This window comes from Camelus ferus, chromosome 5 (genome assembly GCF_009834535.1).
Source record: "Camelus ferus isolate YT-003-E chromosome 5, BCGSAC_Cfer_1.0, whole genome shotgun sequence".
Lineage (NCBI taxonomy): Eukaryota > Metazoa > Chordata > Mammalia > Artiodactyla > Camelidae > Camelus > Camelus ferus.
This window is the reverse complement of record NC_045700.1, coordinates 60,443,922-60,465,444: the sequence shown is the minus strand read 5'-3', so window position 1 is coordinate 60,465,444 and position 21,523 is coordinate 60,443,922. Positions and strand designations below refer to the sequence as shown.

At 36.6% G+C, this 21,523-nt stretch overlaps 1 protein-coding gene across 3 annotated transcripts in view; it reads right to left on the bottom strand.

Annotated features, from left to right (window-relative positions):
• Positions 1-21,523, bottom strand: part of BARD1 (BRCA1 associated RING domain 1) — a 67,719-nt gene that overhangs the window by 14,003 nt on the left and 32,193 nt on the right. For all 3 annotated transcript variants that reach the window (XM_014558885.2, XM_032479926.1, XM_032479925.1), the window contains 3 exons: positions 17,024-17,104; positions 14,958-15,130; positions 3,806-3,914 (listed from right to left, as the gene is read on the bottom strand). In XM_014558885.2, the coding sequence (XP_014414371.2) occupies positions 3,806-3,914; positions 14,958-15,130; positions 17,024-17,104 (363 nt within the window). The remainder of the gene's footprint in view (positions 1-3,805; positions 3,915-14,957; positions 15,131-17,023; positions 17,105-21,523) is intronic.

Genomic DNA, 21,523 nt, shown 5'->3' with positions numbered 1-21,523 from the left:
TGTTTATTTATTTTCAGAGGGGGTACTGGGGATTGAACCCAGGCCCTCATGCATGCTAAGCATGTGCTCTACTGTTCGAGCTATATACCCTCCCCTCCCCAATAAACTCTTACTTAAGGAATATTTAGATATGAAACTTTTTCTTAGAAAAAGTAGTTATTCTGACTTTATCAAAATTAATAAGTTTGTCAAAAAACAGGGTTTAAAAACTACAGAAAGAATAAAAAGGACAAACATGCTGCTCGAAGGAATCATGAGCAGGAAAGTCACAAAATGAACATGGCAAGCAGCTTTTTAAGTCTTTAAGCTTAGAAACTGCTTAGAAATTTAACATAGTGCTTTCCAACAGCCAATAAACTTTACTTGAAACAAAACAAAATAAACAACAACAACAAAATCTTTCTAAATGGGAAGTAGAGGAATTCAAACTCCATCCACTTATCAGCCTTCCCTTCTTCATGATGCTTTCCCTGAAGCAGCTTGGAAATCACTAATTTGAAGAATTTCAGACTCAGCTCCCAAGCCCCCGTGCTGGTTTCGGGGCCAGCATGTATCAGGAAGGGCCCTCCAGTACTAATTATGCTGTCAACACACACTTAATAAGCACTCACTATTTGCCAGACCCTGTTCTCAGTGCCGGAGCTACTACAGTAAACAAGAGAGGCAAGTCCCTGCCCTCACACAGCTTATACTCTAGTTGGGAAAGAAAAAAAAATCAATAAAATAAAAATCCATTAGGTCAGGTGGTAAACAGTATGGTCAAACAAAGTGGGGTAAGCACTGGGACCCCTCTGATAGGACTGCACTGGAGGTGGAGCTGAAGGGAGGGGAGCACACCGTGTGGACATTTGTTCCTGGTGGAGAAAACAGCTGGTGCTAAGGACTGGAAATGTGAGCATGTCTGGGGGACTGAAGAAACAGCAGAGCAGCCTATGAGGCTGAAAGAGAGTGAGTGAAAAGGAGTTCGGTAGTGGTCAGAGAAGCAGGTCCCAGAGCTTTGATGGTAATGAGTGCACACAGAGAAACAACCCTTTCAACTTAAGGACTTGTTATCATTATCTTTTCCTTAGCCAAGCATCCACCAGTAAGATAGTAAATAATGATATTCACAGGCCACGTCCATGTGACGTGTTTAATAAAAGCACAGTAGTAACTGGTTGAATTAAGAGGATATTCACTTTCCTCTCCTCTGCAAGGCACTGCCACTCTCAGATTCCAATAATACCATAAAGATATCTTTATTTTTGATACATCTAAAATAATCCTTTCCAACTTTTACATTAAAAAAAATTGGCAAACAACTTAGTTATGTGACATCCTCCAAGGAAAGTTCAAGTCCAAATGAATAAATAAGTGCCAATTTACAACTAAGTATGGTGGGACTGAATGCATACTGACCTAAGATTTAAGAAATCTGAGTTCTAACTGATCCGTTGAAAAAAAAATTTTTTTAAATGGCTAGTTAACCCCAGGACACTCACACCATGTCTCAGTTTTCTCATTTGTAAAATGAGGAAATGAAACTGCTGCTTTTTAGGTTGTTTCTTCCAGTTCACCACCAAAAACTATAGTTTGGGACACATTTAGAAGGATTAAGTCTATGAAGAGTTTTCAAAATATAAGGGTAACTAGCCCTGACAGCACCTATGACCACCTCAAACTGTAAATACCTTAGGTTACCTTCTTATCATTAACAACAGCATTAATCACTATTCCACTGCCCTTTCTGGCAAGAAGTCTTCTTTGAACGGTCCTAGATCTCAACTCATCCTTTTTTCTCATTTTCCCCGACCTGAGCAGTTGCTTAGTTAGACAGTGAGTCCACCATCCCTCTCTCTCAAACCCCTCCGTCTTCTCTCCATCCACCCCACCCCAACCCAAACCTGCAGCTCCAGTCCACTTCACATCTGGATTCCACTACAATAGCCTCCTAACCAGTCCTCAGTCCTGGCCCACCCCAACCATGCCCTGCAGAGTCCCATTCCACTTAGAGATACTCTGCGGGGAGCCCACTAACTGGGGAGACAAAGTCTCAACTCCTCCACAAGGAACTCAGTCTTTCACAATCTGATCCCAACCCATCTCTTTACCTTCAATTCCTCTTCAAGCATCTCCTGCTCCTGCTCCTCTCACACTCAACTCTATAGTTTCTCAAATTTCTAAGGTCCTTTATGCCTCCTTGTCTCTGAGCAGCTGTTCCTTAGATTTGGACCTCCAACCCCACTTTGTATACCTGATTACAGTGGGCAATCAAAATCCATTCCTCACTCTCTCCACACTAATACAATCTTCATTTCATTCAGATATCCAAGGGCTGACCCTATCTTCAGCCATGATGTATGTCAAAACAAACTGTGTCACCAGTTCTGACTAATAAGACACAAGAAGTCCACTGGAAGGGTTCTGGGATAGGTTTTAGTCCTTCCAACATGGGACACTGCCAGATCTGGAACTGTGGCAATCATCCTGCAAACACTAGGAGGGAGATTAGTGAGGACAAAGCCACCATGCTGAGGATGGCAAAGCAGAACAACAGAAAGAAATTTGGGTCTTTGGTGCAGCCACATAACTGCTAAAGTAATCGAATTAAGAGCATCATATATGGGATTATCTTTATATATAAGATAATACACTGTCTTTAAGCATTTGAGTGAACGTTTCCTGTTACTTGCCACCAACAGCACTCTATTAGATACCGTACTGTCACCTTCTCTGTGAGACTCTTCTGAGCCCGTCAGAGGCCAGCTTCTCCCTTACGATTCTACTGTTCATTTTTATGACACAGTTTGCAATAATTTTTTTTATATCCACATTCCCCACTGAATCATAGGTTCCTAAGGAACAAACACTTTCCACAACGCAGCAAATGGCACAACCATCTACTCCACTGCTAAAGTTGTATTAATTCTACCCTTTCTCCACAGTTCAAATATAATCTATTCAAAAATTCAGTTGGCATTAACTCAAAAATATATACTAATCCTCATTATTTCTCATAACATCCACTGCTATTACCTTAACCCAGGTCAACATGGTATCTCTCTCCTCTCACAAAGGAACAGTCCTAAGTGATCTCATTGCCCCTACTCCTGTCACCACTCCACGTCTCTTTACTAGAAAGCAGCCAGAGAGAACTTTCTGAAGTATAAATCAAATCATACCATCCCTTCCTTTAAATCCTTCCAGTGGTTTCTCGTTACTCTTAGACAATCGCTGATCACCAGCACTGATGTCCTGCTCTCTAACCTTCAGACACACCAGGCTCATCCACTGAGGGGCCTACATGCTTGCTGTCCCCTCTGCCTGGACACGTGTCCTCTAGGAATTCACCGGATGCCTCTGCATCATCACTCCAGTTCCAGATCAGTATCAATTTTTAAAGGCTCTCCTCAACGACTCAGCCACAATGGCGCCTTTCTGGAGCCCGCAGCCTCTACCCTATTATGCTCTATAAAATCTTATTAGGCACCCATTGTTTAAGTTTCTGAAATTGTTTTATTTATACTACTTTACATATTCACAGTCTGTTTTCTCTCACAAGAATGTAAGCTTCTTGAGAATAAGAATTCTAGCAGTCATATTTATTGCTGTATAAATGATGCCTAAAATATAGAGAGGGCAGGTCACTAAACACCTGTTCACTTATTCTGATTATGTCTTTGAATTCACAACAGCTAATGCAAAGGAAGCGCTCAGTAACTGGTGAACGAAAGCAATTTGTTAACTGGAAATTTTTCCATTACGTTCATTTTGTAACCAATTTCAATAAAATACATAAATTTCCCAAAGCTAAATCCATACTCACCGCTGAGCAGTGGCTAACTGAAGACGACGCATTCTTCTCTGGCAGCAGCAACAGCGATTTCACCTCTTCACTGTCTGCGTAATCCACAGGCCGCAGACCAAATGTGTTCCTGGTAGAATAAGTGCAGGTGGGCTTCAGTAAATACAACGTGCGATCTGATTCTTAACTAAATGAATACACTAATGAAACTTTTTTTCAATTTCCTTAATAATATACAATTTTTACTAAAATAAATGACTCAAGAATTCACCCAAGGCATGAGGATCAAGTACCACAAGCTGCTGAATTCAACAGAAAGAAGATGTGAAATTTCAATTTGACACCAGGCTATTATGGGGAGTATTTTCAGCTGAATGTATTGTTACTTACACATGAATTTTTCCACAGCTCTGTATTCTTGTGTATTCATATTCACATTTTAAAACAGAAATTCATAATCATTAATCATATGGGGTGAGATGCTTGCAAATGCAAATAATCATTTAGTGTAGCGATTACACACTCTTCAGTCTATACAAGCAAATACAGAAATTAGGTAAATTCACAAGGTAGGCATTTAGATCCACTAGAAGGGAAACTATGCCACATGACCAATAATTTAATAAAGTAGTTAACAGGGCATTTTTAAAGTTAATTTTAATATGTATGTACACTACAATCTATAATAATCACAGCCATCACAGAACAAACTGGTGTGGTTCAGAGAACATGTTGATCCAGACTTCCCGGCATGTGCTAATTCGTGAATCACCGAATATTACATTGGAAGAGACTTCAGAGACGTGGTATTGTTATTTCATAGACAAGAAAACAGAGAGAGAAAGTTTCCAATGACTTGACAAAGATCACATTTGCCTCCCATTCATTCCAATAATATTCCAGAAGGCTCATCATTAGTCTTTAAATCATAAGTAAACTATTAAAACTATTGCACTTTTGTCTACTCTTCTACTTTCTTACATATGGTTTCAAGATGACTTTAATATATTATACCATGGCAGGAAGTTTTCTAAAATGAACATTTCTTTTAGAATCTTCCATGGTTTTTAAGATTATGGTATATTTGTACAATGGCCATTAAAGTTCACGTAAAAAATGCAACATGTTAAAAAGGATATAAAATGATAAACCTGGTACAATACCAGTTTTTAAATTTGTATCAAGTATATAGAAAAAGATCTGGAAGTAAACAGTGGGAAACACAAGGAGGAGAGGAAGGAGGAAGGTGTCAACTCCAGCACTGCATGGGGGCACACAGATGAGGGATATGAGCATCTACTAGGTTTAGAGACAAGGTCATTAAAGACTTTGGAGAAAGCTGTGTTGATAGCATCGTAGGAGAAGAAAGCTAATGGATTAAGAAATGAAATGAACCACAGAAAATGTTTCTCCAATGACTGCTATTCACAACTACCAGGTTCACTCTTTCTCCCTGGGAAAGTCTAGGTAAACACTGATAAGTTTATATTCTCAGATTGCCCTTTATGCCCAGGTCCTATAACAGGTAACCTTCTGGCAATAGTTTTCCTTGAAGCAAAGTATAACACAATCAACTGTATTTCAACTTTCTGATTTACAACAAAGTGACACAAGTCATCGTACTGGAAGTTGGGTCTTCCCAAATTCCCATACATCTAAAGCAGACGAGCTCAGATTATTTCAAAAGGTAGCTGATCTCATTCACTACACTTGCTACTTCTCAATTTCATTCTCTATCATGCCCATGTACCACATACGTAATTCCCTCACATACATATGCTACATGAGTATGACAATCAAAAAAGAATCAATATTCTAGATCTTAAACCATCAAGTGAAAAAATGAATAAATAACAACAAAGCCACACTATATACCATCCAAAAAATCAGTCAATGCACCTATGAGAACTTTTTAACAAAGACAAACATAGATTTCTCCAAGAAAATAAAATTTAAGAGCCCAATCAAGTGCACTATTAATGCACAGTAACTATAGCATAGTTATTTTACAAAAATACAAATAAAAGTTGACTGTGGCAACATTAAAAAATGTTAAGTGACTCCTAGAAGAGAATAAAGACAAAATACTTTGAAATAAATTGTAGCAATGTTTTCTTAGGTCAGTTGCCCAAGGCAATAAAAAATAAAAGCAAAAATAAACAAATGAGACCTAATCAAACTTAAAACCTTTGGCACAGCAAAGCAAACCATACACAAAATGAAAAGACAACCTACTGGAACTGGGAGAAAATATCTGCACATGATGCTATTGACAAGGGACTAATTTCCAAAATATACAAACAGCTCATACAACTCACTAACAAAAAAGCAAAAAACAAACAACTCAATCAAAAAATAGTTAGGAGACCTAAACAAACATTTCTCCAAAAAAGACATAGAGATGGCCAAGAGGCACATGAAAAGATGCTCAACATCACTAGTTAGCAGAAAATATGTGAATCAAAACTACAATGAGGTATCACCTCACACCAGTCAGAATGACCATCAGTAAAAAAAAAATCTACAAGTAATAAACACTGAGAGGGTATGGCGAAAAGGGAACCTTCCTACACTGCTAGTGGGAATGTAAATTGGTGCAGCCACTATGGAAAACAGTATGAAGGTTCCTTAAAAATCTAAAAATAGAGTTACCACATGATCCAGCAATCCCACTCCTGGGCATATATCCAGAGAAAACTCTAATTTGAAAAGATACATGCACCGCAATGTTCACAGCAGCACCATTTACAATAGCCAAGACATGGAAGCAACCTAAATGTCCACCAACAGATAAATGGATAAAGAAGATGTGGTGTGTATATACAAGGGAATGTTACTCAACCATAAAAAAGAATGAAATAATGCCATTTGCAGCAACATGGATAGACCTAGAGATTATCATACTAAGTGAAGTAAGTCAGAGAGAGAAAGACAAACACCATATGATATCCTGAGTCCATGCTGTTACAGCAAATCTAAAACAGCAACAACAAAAAAACCCATTTCTTTCTTATGTAGTGATGGAGAATAACTGATTTGTCACTGTCTTTAGTGAATAGTCACATCAATAGTCCTTGTGACTTTTATTCCATGTATTACCTGTCAAAGAAAGCTTTTTATAATTCAGTGAATTCCAAATGATTACACATAGATAATATACTTTATCAATACTAAATGATAAAAATTAGTAATTGAAACATTTTATATACTCACTAACTCACTAACCAAGAAGGTTATCTTTTTGATTCTGAATTTTTTGGAGGTTCCTTCACAACACAGTATATTGGCAAATTTTACCATTTTTTTTTCTGTAATATATTCTTGCTCTACTCCTTCAGCTGTGATTTTAAATAATAATTTTGAAAGTATAAAATTTTTGAAGATAGGCCTAAAGATTTTAAATTTACCTTAAAAACTTGACAAAGACCTAAGTGCCCATAAGTTATTGCTTTTTACTATCAAAAAGCTACTAAGAAATACTGAAGGATCACTGTTACTGATACAAGTTAATAGATTCACACAAAAATGTATATATGTATTAATACACATATACATAGTATACATACATCACAATTAGTAATGATCATTTATTTATTTAACATACACAGAATGAGTATATATGTATATAGTCAGCCCTTCATATACACAGATTCCACAACCACAGGTTCAACCAACAGCAGATCAAAAACATTTAAAAAAAATTTTTTTTCAGGAAGTTCCAAAAAAGTAACACTTGAATTTGTCATATGCTGACAATGATTTACATAGCATTGCATTGGGTATTATAGGTAATTTAGGGACGACTTAAAGTATATAGGAGGATATGTGCACCTTATATGCAAACACTATTCCATTTTATATAAGGGAGTTGAGCATCTATAGGTTTTGATATTTGTGGAGGGCCCTGGAACCAATCCTCTGTGGATACAAAGGGACAACTATGTACACACAGGGGAAAGTTACAAACATCACGTGATAATCAGTTTGGCAAACAGTCATTCACTCAAATACTTCTAAGGGTTCTCTTAGTCACTGAAGAACCAGTGAGATAAAAGGTCCACACAGAGCTCAGTGGGGCAAAAACAGAGGAAAGAAAACAGGAAGAACTTAAAAGCCTGGTAAAGCTGCTCAGACAAGAAAGGAGAAAGAATAAAAGGGGGACAGAATTAGACTAAGAGTCTCCCAGCAGAGAGAAAAGCTTGTGCAAAGGCCCTGAAGTGAGCTAGTGAGGCAGACGAGAAACACCAAAGAAAAGAAAATGAGAAGAGCAAGAAAGACAAGAGGGAGAAAGAGAGAATGCACAGGGGAATGGGCTGTTTTGGAAATATAAGCTGTGGCCAGAAATGGAGGAACAAAAGGGTGGTGTTGAAGAGGTGGACTTCCTCCTTAAGGCACAAGAAACCCTCAACAGCTCCCTAGGGCTGTGAGCAGGAGGGATGGCATCAAGACAGCAGGGGAGCTAAGAGCTGGGGTTACAGAATCAGACTGCCTGAATTTAGATTCCAGCTCTGCCACTCAATAATTGAAGGACTTTAGAGATACTTAATCTCCTGTGTCTCTGTTTCCTTGTCTGTAAAATGAGAATAATACAACCCACTTCATAGGGTTTTCACAGGACTGTCTAAGGACCAAATAAACTAATATATCAAAAGCACTTAAAACAGTGCCTGGCAGATAGTAAGAGCTCAATAGTTGCTTGATATTAATATCATTAGATTTGCATTTTGGGGAAATAGATACAAAATGAAGATGAGGGAACATAAGTTACATCTGGAATATTGACCTCTTCTCTTCATTTTCCCCAATTTTATGATACACCTTATGTATGCTTTGTAGTAACAATTTGGATGTATACTAAAGGAAAGTAGAATGCTCTTAGCAGCATTAAAATTGGAGTATTTCATGACATTACACGGTACAACATAAAGATAAAAAATATATATGATACGATGTAAAGATAAAAAGTATATAAACTAGATGACTTTGAAAATTCTTTTCCTCACTAAGATTCTTTTTGATCACTAAGGCTAGTAAAAAGAAAGGATTAAAGTATGTTTAACACTTCAGCTTTTTTTCAAGTATTCACCATTTTAGCTCTACCCCAAAAACAGAGATCAGAATACAATATAACCCTTCATTGTCCTTCTCTCAAGAATGATAGGATAGACACCTGCTTACAACTGTGCCTGAGATGAGTTTCACCACTAGGAAGAAGGGAGAAGGAGAAATGGGCAAATTTAAACCTGTACATACAGATCATCTGATCCCAAACACACACGTAAAAAAGCATTTTTATTAATGCTAAATGCACGACAGGATACCAAGACGGTCCATGATGAAAAACTTTTGGAACAAATGTGAAATTGCAAACACATAGATTTTAACTTTTCAAGTCATTTGGCTTGTGGTGAAGGAGAGAAATTCAAAAGAGCAACATGTTTTTTTTTTTAAGCTGTAAAATATAAACTACCTCTGTTATAGGAGATTAATTTTTTAAAAATTAACTAGGCAGTGGAACAATTAATAGGTCCAATGGTCCATATACTATTTTCTAATTAAGAATTCTACATCCTTGCAAAGAAAACTCCATTAACAGCAGACCAAGTCTCAAATCCTAAACTCCGTATTTGTTTAAAAAAAAAAAAAGATGTATGATATGCTCCAGATACTTAAAATGGTTCTGATGTGCCTGGAAGGGCTTTTGTTTCAAGTTCACATTGGGATGCACCAGAGGCAGTGGGGAAGGACAGCCAATGAGATTCTGAAAAGTTATCAGTATAAATATTATTAGGCAACAAAGAATTACAGAAGATATGAACCTTATTCTCACATCTGTTATTAAAATAGAACTAATTTTCCCTCTTGGGTAATGGACTCTTATTTTAGCCCTTAACAGGTAAATTTCTCATGCAAAACACATAAGTAAATTCAGAAGTAAGTGAATTAACAATGTATTCAAATGCAAGATGAATTTTTAAAATGCCAAAGTTTGCATAGCAAAAGCTCAAAGCACATAAGAAAGTATTCTAAGTACAACGTGACTTTAAGAAAACAGTAAAGTATTAGAATATTTAAATTAAGTCAAAACAAAAGATAAAGTCTGAAGTAGATATATAGCCTCAGATACAACGGCAAAATAAGTAATCTTTATTTTTATACTCCATGGGGAGGATTTAGGGATAAATTTAATGGGATAAGAATTAGTCCATCTTCTCTTTAGTAACTGTGTTCTATTGTTAATATGTTAGTATTTCAGAGTGATAACTACTAGTAACAAAATTAAGAGAGATCTCCAAATACACAATGTGAAAGTTACCAAAATAACTACTGTTATACCAGGTTGTGTACAGGGGTTGGGGGCGGGAGCGAGAATTATTTCTGTGACATTCCACTCGTGTCCCAGAGACAGAGAAGGTGGAAAGCATCCTGATTACTTTTTAAAAGGTGTATGATCTTAATATCAAAATCTGAGAGAAAAAAGAAATATAAAACAACAGATCATTCTAACTTACAACTATAGATGCAAAAGCCTTACATTAAAACCCTAGCAAACTAATGCGAAGTATTTGTTTAAAGAATAAGACACTTCACCAACATGGTGTAACATTTAAAAATGTGTGAATGACATAACAGGCAAAAAGTCTAAGACCATCTCAAAATCATTTAGTAAAATAAAAGTCTTGTTTAAAAATAGTAAAATAACTGGAAGGAAGATTTTTACTTTTAATATTGATTTTACCATTAACTTATAAACCTACAGTCAATATTTTTAAAATGAGAATAAATCAAGCAAGCCAATTATCACCATTATTTTGTAATTTTGTTCTCGAAACCAACAAATATGCTAAGAAATAAAAGTTAATAAACAACAAAGAGATCCTCAGAATTAGGTATTGGCTAGATAGAAGAGAAATGCACTAAAATCAAATCTTTATTTATTAACAGAAAATCCAGTTCCCCAAAAGGGCCAAATACGGAGAAAAATCTCAGTTAACAGTTGTATGTGTTTACATACACATACATAAAACAGACTGCAAACTTTACTACAATGTATAACAGAAGGCTTTAAACAAATAAGAGACATACCATGGTCCCAAGAGAGAAATCAACTTTATTAATCCACTATAATTTATACACTTATCCAATTTTAATCAAAACCATAATAGGATATTTTTGAAACTTAACACAGTAAATCAAACTTCCTGTGAAGGAATAAATTGATAAAAATAGCTAATTCCCCACTCTACCCCCCGCTGCTACTGTCACTGCTTTAATTCAGACCCTAATCACTCCTCTAGATTATTGGACACACGTCTTCACTGAGCTTCCTGCCCAGTGTGGAGGTCAAAGTTTTCAACATAAAATTTGACCTCTTCAGCACACAAGACCTTTCACTGCCTCTGCCTACCTTCTCTGGCCTCTTAGCTCATCTCCTCCCTCCCTTCATTCCAGTCTTCTATCAGTTCCTAGAAGTGAACAAATAAACTGTCTGGCCTTAGTACCTTAGCACCCATCTCCTCTTTCTGAAAAGCCCATCCTCCTACCCTTTTTCTTCAAGTTCAGGTGAAGTGCTCTTTGCCTACAAAGTCTTTCATGGCCTCCTCTAGTCAGATTTCTAGCCCTAGGTTTTCATAGAATCTTGGGGCATGGAGCTACGGAGGCATGTATCATACTGTTCTGAAACCCCTGAGAGAACTGTCTGTTCACTCCTACTAGAATACAAGTAGCAGATAAAACACCCAGGGGAGATGAAGAAGTAAAGGAAGTGACGGAGAAGAGTATGAGAAAACCTACCAGCATTTCACTGGAGCCCCAGTAAAAGGCATCTGAACAGAAAGAAGACTTCACCCTTGAGATAATGAAGAAGACTGCCGAAACGTCTGTTCTAGAGCTACAGAATGCCACTGAGAAATTTAGAATAAGCAAAAGGACCCTACTTATCTACAACTTTAATTAGTCAAAGTTGGCCCAGCCCTAAAGAAGGATAGAAAAATAGCCTTTGCCCTTTCTGATCCCTACCCTTCTTCCAGGGATGGAAAGAGTCCAGTTACTGAGAGAAGAGGTACATTAAGAGTAAGAGATGTTAGCAGAGAAAAAAAGAAAGCATGCTTGTCAACTCAGATTCCAGAGTCTGAGATATTAATGGCTTAAAAGGAACAAAAACTTCAGGCAAAAAAAAAGTAAGAACCCCATATAGTCTCATGCACCACCCCCCTCCATGCTTTGCTTAAGAAATGGAGGAAGGGACAGAAACAGATTTCATCTATTCTTACCTGTAGTACTTAACTCTATAAAGACAACAGATTGAACGCCGGCAGAAAGAAAAACAGACCTTAAAATGGCAAGACCAGAGGAATTACTTCGGGCAGCCATGATCCCACAACAGGGAATATACTGTGGATGTCCAATAGGCTGGAGGCTAAGAATTCTGCTCAGGGAGTGCACATCACTCACTCCAGCATCTACCTGGGAGCCAGTTCCACCACCCTCAGAAAAGGTGCGGCTTATGGGAACTTGGTTTTAGACATTCTTTTCACAATTACAATGAAACTGGGAGCAGAAGAAGGCAATTCCTATTTTCATTTCACCAGACCCTTTATCAAGAGAGGAAAAAATTTATCATCTTTTTATGCATTCAAACACTAATTCATTCTACAAATAAATGTAGGTACTGACTACAACAGGCACTTGGCGGGGCCTGGGGCCACAGGCACGATCCTGGCACACAGCGCACACCACCTAATGAGAAGACAGTGCCAAGCAGCTGCACTACCACCTCTATTCTACGACTGGGAGGAAGCACCGGGTAAAGACAAGGATTCAGGAAAGCCAGCCAAAAAGAAATGATACCTAAGATGAAACCCAAAGAATGAGAAACGGACCACCAAAAAAGAATATTCCAGACAAAGGGAAAGTATATTTAAAGGCTAGGAAGTAAAATAGCTTGGCACATTTTAAGGAAATAAAAATTTAGAAAGGCTAGTGCAAAAAGTTCCGGAGAAGAAGGGGACAAGAGGCACTGCAGAGAGACAGGCCAGGGAGGCGAGGAGCGCCAGACCCTCTGGGGCCTACGAACCATGTTCTGTTAAGTCTGACTTTGATTTTAAAAACATTAAGAGCTGCCAGTGAAAGGTTTTAAGCAAATGAGCGCTTTGGCCAGAATTGTATTTTTTGAAAGCTCTTAGGCTGCTGTACGGAAAGTAATCTGAAAAGGAGGCCAGTTAGGAAATGGCGAAGCCAATCAGGTCAACAACAACTACGACAAAATAAAAAGAAAGCAGAAGACACAGAAAATACTTAAGTATGATGACCTAGGGTCTGGAAAAGAAGCAGTAACAATGTTTAGAAACAGCTCCCACACTGTGATACCCTGGATTCAATCGACTCCTGCATTTGCCCTTTAGCTGCCTTACTATCCTCCATCCAACATCATTCCCAACTTCTGTCACCAGATAAACCTTCCTTCTCTACTATCCTAGCTATATCAATCAGCTCTCCAATATGTGACTACTTAATTTACATAAAATACATTTGAAGATTTAGTTCCTCAGCAGCAATACATTTCAAGTGCTGAAGAGTAACAGATGTCCGGTGGCTACTGAGTGGAGCACTTCCATCGCTGCAGAAGGAGCTACTGGGCAGGGCTGGGCTAGAGGAACACCTGAACCTACCACTCCACTCTGCGAGCCTACTGAAAACAGCACAGCTATCTGAGAAGGCACCTGGGAAGGCGGACTCGCTGTCTGATGCCCACACCTTGTGTGTTAATGAGCTTCACAGTGACGTGAAGAATCATGGTGTACAAACCATAACACAGGCCCTGTGTTTTGGCTCATTAATCCTCACTATGCTCTGAGGAAACAGAAAAGCAGCAGGCATCACCCATGTTTTATAGGTGAGGACACCAAGGCACAGAAACTAACCTGCCTGAGGCTATAAAGTCAATAATGGAGTCACAAATAAAAGCTGGAATCCCTAATGCCCTGACCACTGCTCCATTCATTAGAGTGGTCACAGCAGATTTAAGAACCCATGAATAGCAACTATTCTGTTTCACCCAACCAAAGCAAGCACTTGCTCTATCAAATGTCTTGCTATACCCACAGGAGGGGCATATGTTAGGGAGGAGTGTGTGTGTGGGGTGTACGTGTGTAGATCTAGTATAATATACATGTATGTGTGTGTCTGTAAAACACAGAAAAATTCATAAACAGAAGATACGTATTCCCTGAGTTTGCCCCAATTATCACATGTGATGAGAAATAAGGAATATTAAGCACACCAAGGTATGGTATATTCCTGCATTATTGATTTGTTTTTCAATTATGTTATATGATTATCTATAAAAAAAAATTACAACCTAGAAGCTCTGCATTTTGTAATCCTTATTTGTCTCTGTAATCAGAGTAAGTCCTAACTTTTGTGTGCTCCTCCCAAACCCGGAGAAGTAATGGAGGTATGGAGAGGCAATTCTTGCATTTTCATTTCAACTAGTTCATTAATTGAGAAGGGTTAAAATAAGAGGGGGGCATGAACCAAGTTACAGATTAAAGCTACAAAATCCACATATAGCATTTGCTTGTGACACTCTTGACAACAGCAATTTAAAAGGCAGCCACCAGCATTCACTAATACATCTCTGTGCCCTAACATTGCAAAACAATTTACCCAGAGCTTCATTTGAGTGATGTAAGAAAATCTAAGAAATAATTTGACCACACTTGCCTAAGATCTGAATTCTTACATATTTTAATTGTTGTTATACAAAATATACAGAAAAGGCAGAAAAGGAACAGAATAGTTAAAAACAATTCTAAAGTATTGAGAAACATAGAATGGTTACTTATATACTTCTAATTCTTGCCTCATTAATAAGTATGAATCAATCTACAGAATATAAAAACTAAGTGAATTTTTCCAGAAAGTCAAAGCTTTTAAAATTAATTTGACAACTGTTTCTGAATTAAAAGATTAAGTCTCCCTCAAATATGAAAGTATCATAAAGGAAAAGGGCATGAATGCTAATTTTAAATCCAGAATAGAATGGCCACGTCTAACATTAGTCATGAAAGAGAACAGAGCCATCAACCTGGGTAGTTAAGTCTTTGCTTCATCAGACCTTGACTCAATGGTAAATCAGAGAAAAGAAACAGTTTTAAGCTGAACGACTTACACAGCACTTCTGGAGGCTCCATAGGAAAGTAACAGCTTGACTATATCCACGTGCCCATTCTTGGCTGCATCGTGAAGGGGTGAGTCATTCTGATACCCAGTGGTGTTCACCAGCGCCTTGTGCTGGAGCAACAATTCCACCACCTTCAGGTGCCCATGATTGCAGGCTTCATGCTAAGTAAAGAAAAAAGGGTGAGAAGAGAGATGATGAAGAGCAACAGATGATACTGTAACAAAACTGTATTTTAGAAAAATAAACCTCCATCAGTAAATTGTTTCTTACCTAAATACTCATACAGACCATAAGCTGTTGTTGACAGAGTAAAAGCCACTATTAATAGTCTTTATGATAAGATACATGGTAATCAAGATTTATGCAATCCATGGAGAAAGATTTTTTTCCATTTGAGCCTTGGGTCAAGCACTCTTCTTTTTTTAGAAGAAAATACAGCTTTAAACCAATTATAGCCCCTAAATTGTTCAACAGTAAGAAATTTTTAAAAATAAGGAAAAAAATGCAGAAAATATTTAACCACCACATCATGCATAGAATCTGAAATTCTCCAAGGCTTAATAGAATTCACTAAATCAGGTACAGCACAAGGAACTATATTCAACTTCTTGTAATAACATATAATGGAAAAGAATCTGAAATATATACATGTATGTATGTATATGTATAATTGAATTGCTTTGCTGTACACCTGAAACATTGTAAATCAACTATATTTTGATTAAAAAAAAAAAAAAGAATTCACTAAATCTTAGGTGCTTAGCCTTAAGCTAAGTGGTGCATCCCACACATTGACATAACCCCAATAAAGCAAATATCCCATAATGAGTATTTGCAAGAAAAGCCTCTCGCTTTTGCTGAAACTACAGAATACTGTTTGGCTGGTGCTAATGACAACAGAAATAACAGAGTAGGTGCTCAAAAAGAGCTTACTGAATGAATGACATAACTGGTAACAATGAAATGCTCAAAGATGCTTCACATGCAAATCCTTCCTCATGTCTAATGATCTGCTAACAATGCCACTGTGTTGTATTCTAATAAATCTCTGGTATAGTGTGCTTTTTAAGTACATCTATTCAAATCTTAATAGGCGATCACCATACTCAATGTCTGTAGGTCTATTTCTAGGAGAAAGGAATCTAAATTAAGCATCAGGTCCTCTAAATCACTCATCAGCTTTTACTACAATTTACCTTAGTGGCTTAAAAAGAAAAATTAACCTTTCTTCAAAAAGGTTAGCCAGCCTGTGGAGTCCAAACAACAAAGTGACTCTGATCCAGACTGAACACTCCCGGCTTAAAGACTGGCAAGGAGAAATCACAACTTTAAACCTTTTTGCCCCTGGCCTAATGCAAATCTCCCAATTTCTGTGAATTTGCAGTTTACAGAATATGGGTATCCACCTCACCTTCTGACACTTCTATGTGTGCATTCAAATCACATGTTTATTGTCCTAATGTGATTAGCCAGTATAGCACCTGTTCCCATGTATGTGTGCCATATTTTTTCCAGACTCTCCTTCACACTATATTTTTAGTAATAAAAGCAAAGGCTTTAAAAAAAAATGTTTAATGTGAGCAAAGATTTCTACTGCCTCTATATGTTTGCAATTGAACAGAGTATAAGTGAGGATAAAACAGATCCTCAGTAAGAATCACTGCCTTGTGATTCGTTCTATACTCAGTTCCTCTGACCTCTCCTTGTTCCAAATGTGGTTCCAATGACATGCAACGCTGCACATCGAAGCCTGATGTCAGCTGTAGCAGTTACCTCTCCACAAATGAGCTACATTCAGCAATATGGTATAACTGGATTCCTAAATCTAAATGTAGTCAGTCAAAAGGTAGCCAGTTTTTTGCTGGCCACAATAGAAAAGTTAGATGAAAAATAACCATTTACTCTTATTTGTTGAAAATATAAGTTCAGATTAAAAAGAGAGGGTATATACGACAGAGGATGACATATAGACAACTATATAACTATAAACTATAATAACAATAAAACATAAGTAGAATGATGATAAAAAAAAAAAAAAACAACTAGAAAACTACCAGTGGTGTCCATCCAGCATGGTCTTTAACATTTGGGTCGCTTCCATTTTGCAAGAGGTATTCAACAGAAGGTATGTCACCCTAGAAGAACAACAAAAAAATAAAAAGAAATTAAAAATCATCAAAGAAAGAAAAAAAAAATTAAGATTTTTTAAAGATTTTGTCTTCTTCAAAATAGAATAAAATTTAAATCTTTTGTCTTACATGCCTACTAATCACGAGTCAATAAATAACGTTACACATGCACAAACTGTTCTGAGATATCAAGTCATCAAAGTCACGTGGTCCACCTTGAATACAGATTACAAAACCTCTGCTATTAGCCAACCTACATCAAAATTCATTTCAAAATACCAAATAAGGGACACAAGCCAAAGATCATCTGATCATAAGAAAGTTTTTAAAGTCATCATTCCACTTGTGAAAAACACCTTTTTTGAACATAAGTGAAAAATGTTTTCTGAGTATTGTTTAAAACAAAATTAAAGCAAAGAAGGTTGCTCAGTGAAACCAATGTTAAAGAGCCAAAAACGACTGTCTAATTGGCAGTTATTCCACTTATCTACAATATATTAATTTTGGGTATAGTCACCCTATTTGCTCAGATTTTTTTAAAGCAAAAGTAGAGCTTATTTTCTCCAAAAATAACTGATAGCTTTCCCTGAAAACGGCTGAATAAACAAAGGTTCCATAAAACAAAACTCACACATGCCAATGCTGTATTTTGAGAAGAGCTTCTTTAAGGAGAAGAAAATCTCTCTCCTACCACTCTCCAACACTCTTCTGAAATGAGTTTTTTCTCTTTTGGCTTGATAATGCAGAAGTCACTAAGTCTCCTAGAAACAGTGACATTTGCTTTTATCGGGTTCTTTTGAACTACCTCTCAAATAGGGTAAATCTTAATATGGTAGCTTACTCAGTTTTCTAAGAAAACAAATCCACATGCAACATATACTTTTTTGTTCCTAAGTTAGTAAAATGGCCTTAAATATTTAATAGGCCTTAAAAAGATTCTGTACATTTCAAATCAATTACCCCACTTCCAATTAAAAAAAAAAATTCCTGTAGTTCCTTAGAGGTGTAAGTTCTACACCTCTAGTGCAAGTTAACATCTATTTAGCAACTTTTGCTCTATATTCAAGTCAGCTCCAAATGAGCTCAGGAACATCTGTCAAGATACAAATTTGAATTTTTTTAAACAATCCCATGAATATTGGGGCAGATCAACTGCCAGAACCACACACATTCCCAACCTTCAAAATGAAGGTATTCACAAAAAATACACAAACACCTTCTCTAAAATGTCCTCAATCTAATTCTACATGGCAATCACAAATATATTAACCTAAAAGTATATTAACCTAAAGAAGTCCATAAAATAATATAAACACAACTGTGGAGTGGAAGAATCACACAGAACCGTCACACAGAGACAATGAGTGACAATTTAGAAAGTACAAGTAGAATCTCTTTTAAGTGGTATTTTTCTTTCATGCCACCTCTTCATGTTATCAAAGGTGTCTTCTGTTAACATTTTACCCCTAGAGTTGCCTGATGTAAGCTGACTTTGCAAATTACTTGCTTTTCATACTCAATCTGCTTTTTCCTCCCTAGTACTTAGAAGTTTGTCATATTTTCAACCTTCCAGTTTATTTAAATTTAATGTCATGCACATAAATAAAATTATGATAATTAGATAGGGTCCACAGTAACTGGAGAAGCTTGAACCAATACAGAGTTTCTGGGATTAAATTAACTTCTGCTTCTGATTTCTTTAAATTACTTTATTCTCAAACAGAACATTTTCTGAGTAATAAGCACTCACTTATAGGCTTCTCACAACTTAAAATAATAATTGAGATTCTCTTAAACCACAGGAAAAAAAATCATCTAAGGAAAAAGTATTTACTAAGGCTTAAAAATTTTTAAATACACTTGGTGTTTTCAAGTAATACCTTAAAGTCTGAAAAATAAGGGAGCATGTGAGTCACACTGAATTTTCTTATTGCTAACCTTTCATTCAAAGGAAATATTCTTCACACATTCGGGTATACATTAACAACATAAATTAACTTTTTAAAAACAAATACATACACAGAACTATTTTTCCTTATAAAGGTTAGCTCTTCTAAAATATTATTAGGAATAAATATCATAATAAAAATGGAGGACATTACAATTAAGTACAATAATGACGATTTACCAAAATGGTTAAGCTTTTCCACATAAATGAACTAACTAGGTACCTGAAATTTCTTCTTTTAGCAACTAGGTATTGTTTAAAAAAAAAAAAAAGAAAAAGTTTACTCATATGGAATGAAGCTCTAAAGTATATTAACCCTCCCCAGTGTTTTAGTTATTTACTGAATAAAATAATTTCACAGATGATTCGGACAACCTAGACACCGTGACAGTAAGTTACCGGTATTACAAAGATGGTAGATGACAAAGGGAAAGATAGATACTGAAGCCAACAGGTTCTCTAGAAAGTTAAATCTTGAAAATATCACAGATGCCAGTTTGCTTTCGAGTCCTTTGCTATTTTCTCAGGAAGCTAGAATAGAGGATCCATAATAACATGGCTTTACATACATATAACATGACTACCTCCAAGTATAATGAATTACGAAGTCAAACTCTGAAGGAGACTCCCCACAAAAGATTTTTCTCTCTACCCAAGAGCTTATCACCTTTGTTATGTTAAACATACCATGCCTTATAAGTTGCCTTCAAAATATTATCTACCATGACTGTACCATAAATACATCATAGCATGCCAGCTTCAAGCCATTCTTCAATTTCCAACACGTTCATTGCTATGGCAAGAATTATGAGTAATCATTACCATTTTAAGAATCTGTGCTAGAGAACTTTGGGGAGGTTTATTCCAGAATCAACAAATTTTTAAGCCAAAATAAAATAATAGAGTAAAAAATCAAAATTTTCTCTGCGTATAATGAAATGTCAAATAGTAAGATTTTTAAAATTAAATTAGAAGAATAAACAATGAGTGTTTACCTTAGTTTCTACTTAGGCATAACACTTTCTCACAGAATCTCTCATTTACAACATAATGTCCTCAAAATCACCCTGACCAGAGGTGATGGAGATATTCAGGTACAAACACGGGGCGTGAAGAGAACATAATGGATTCCAACTTCTGTTCTGGCTAAATGAGAATATTCACAACATCCCAGACATAGGATTAATAAATATTCTGCTTGAAATTCCACAGTGTAAGAAAAGAAAAAGTATAAATATGGAATTCAAAAATGAACCTGTCTAAGGTTTGCATTCAAATGGTACTGAAAATCCAAAAATGAGCTGGCTGGCCTATAAGCCCATGATCCTGAGGGGAAAAGGATTTGAGAATTGAGAACATACACATTATCTGCTGATGATACAGTAACTGTCTACATTCAGGCAGCCTGAGTATTTGGGCAGTCTGGCCATTTAATAAGCGTCTTCAATTGCCAAGTATGGAGTTTTTCAAGATAAAGAAGGTAACAGATGCTTTACATTAACCCATAAGCCCCACTTCTGGGAATTTATTCAAAGGATATACCTGCTCACATACGAAATAAAAACTGCTGACCGCCGCACTGTTCATAAAACCAAAAGAACGGAAACAAACAGGCATCCATCAGTTGGGGGCCAGTTAAATGATAAAAATTCATGGAATGCTCTGCTACTATAAAAATGTACAAAAAGTATGTACGAATATGGAAAGCATTTGCTTATATTTGTGTAAAAAAGTTCACAGAAGATACACAAGAAAGAAAGGGTTTGACAGCAAGAGCTGGGAACAGAAATGGGAGTGAGGCTTTCTTTCCATTACAAATATTTTTATTCTTATTTTAGAAGTGTGAAGTTATTATTCACATTTTGAAATTAGACTTTAAATAGGGAGTATACTCCACATAACCACAAAGTCTAATTGAGGAGTCATATAATAAACAGAAAGTTAAAGGAATATGAATGCAAACAAAACAATGTTACCGTAGAGAAGAAACTAACTGGGAATTCTGAAAAAGACTTACTAAGAAGGTAGGATGTAAGCTAGATTTTGAGGTTAGATACAAAGGACCACAAGGGAAAAGGGAAAGAGGCAGAGGAAAGGATATAAGAGAAAGAAAAAGGAACATGTGCAAAGCACCAGCAGCATTAATGAATGCGCCTGAATAACTCGTAAGTTCAAAGTTCAGTGTGTCAGGAGAGTAGGAATCAGACCACAGCTGAATGGAAAAAAATCGCTCATTGACTCAACAAACAGAGCAATCTACTAAGCACCAGACAGTGTTCTAGACACTGAAGACAGAACAGTGAACAAACAGCTCTTGCTCTCATTCTAAAGAGTGAGACAAGAAACAAAGAGATCTGTAATAATGTCAAGAAATAGTAAGAGGAGGAAAACAAAACAAGCTAAGCTTTTGGCAGAAACTACTACTGTATGTGAGTTAAGAAAAGTCTCTCTGAGGAGGCGGCATCTGAGCAGAGGCC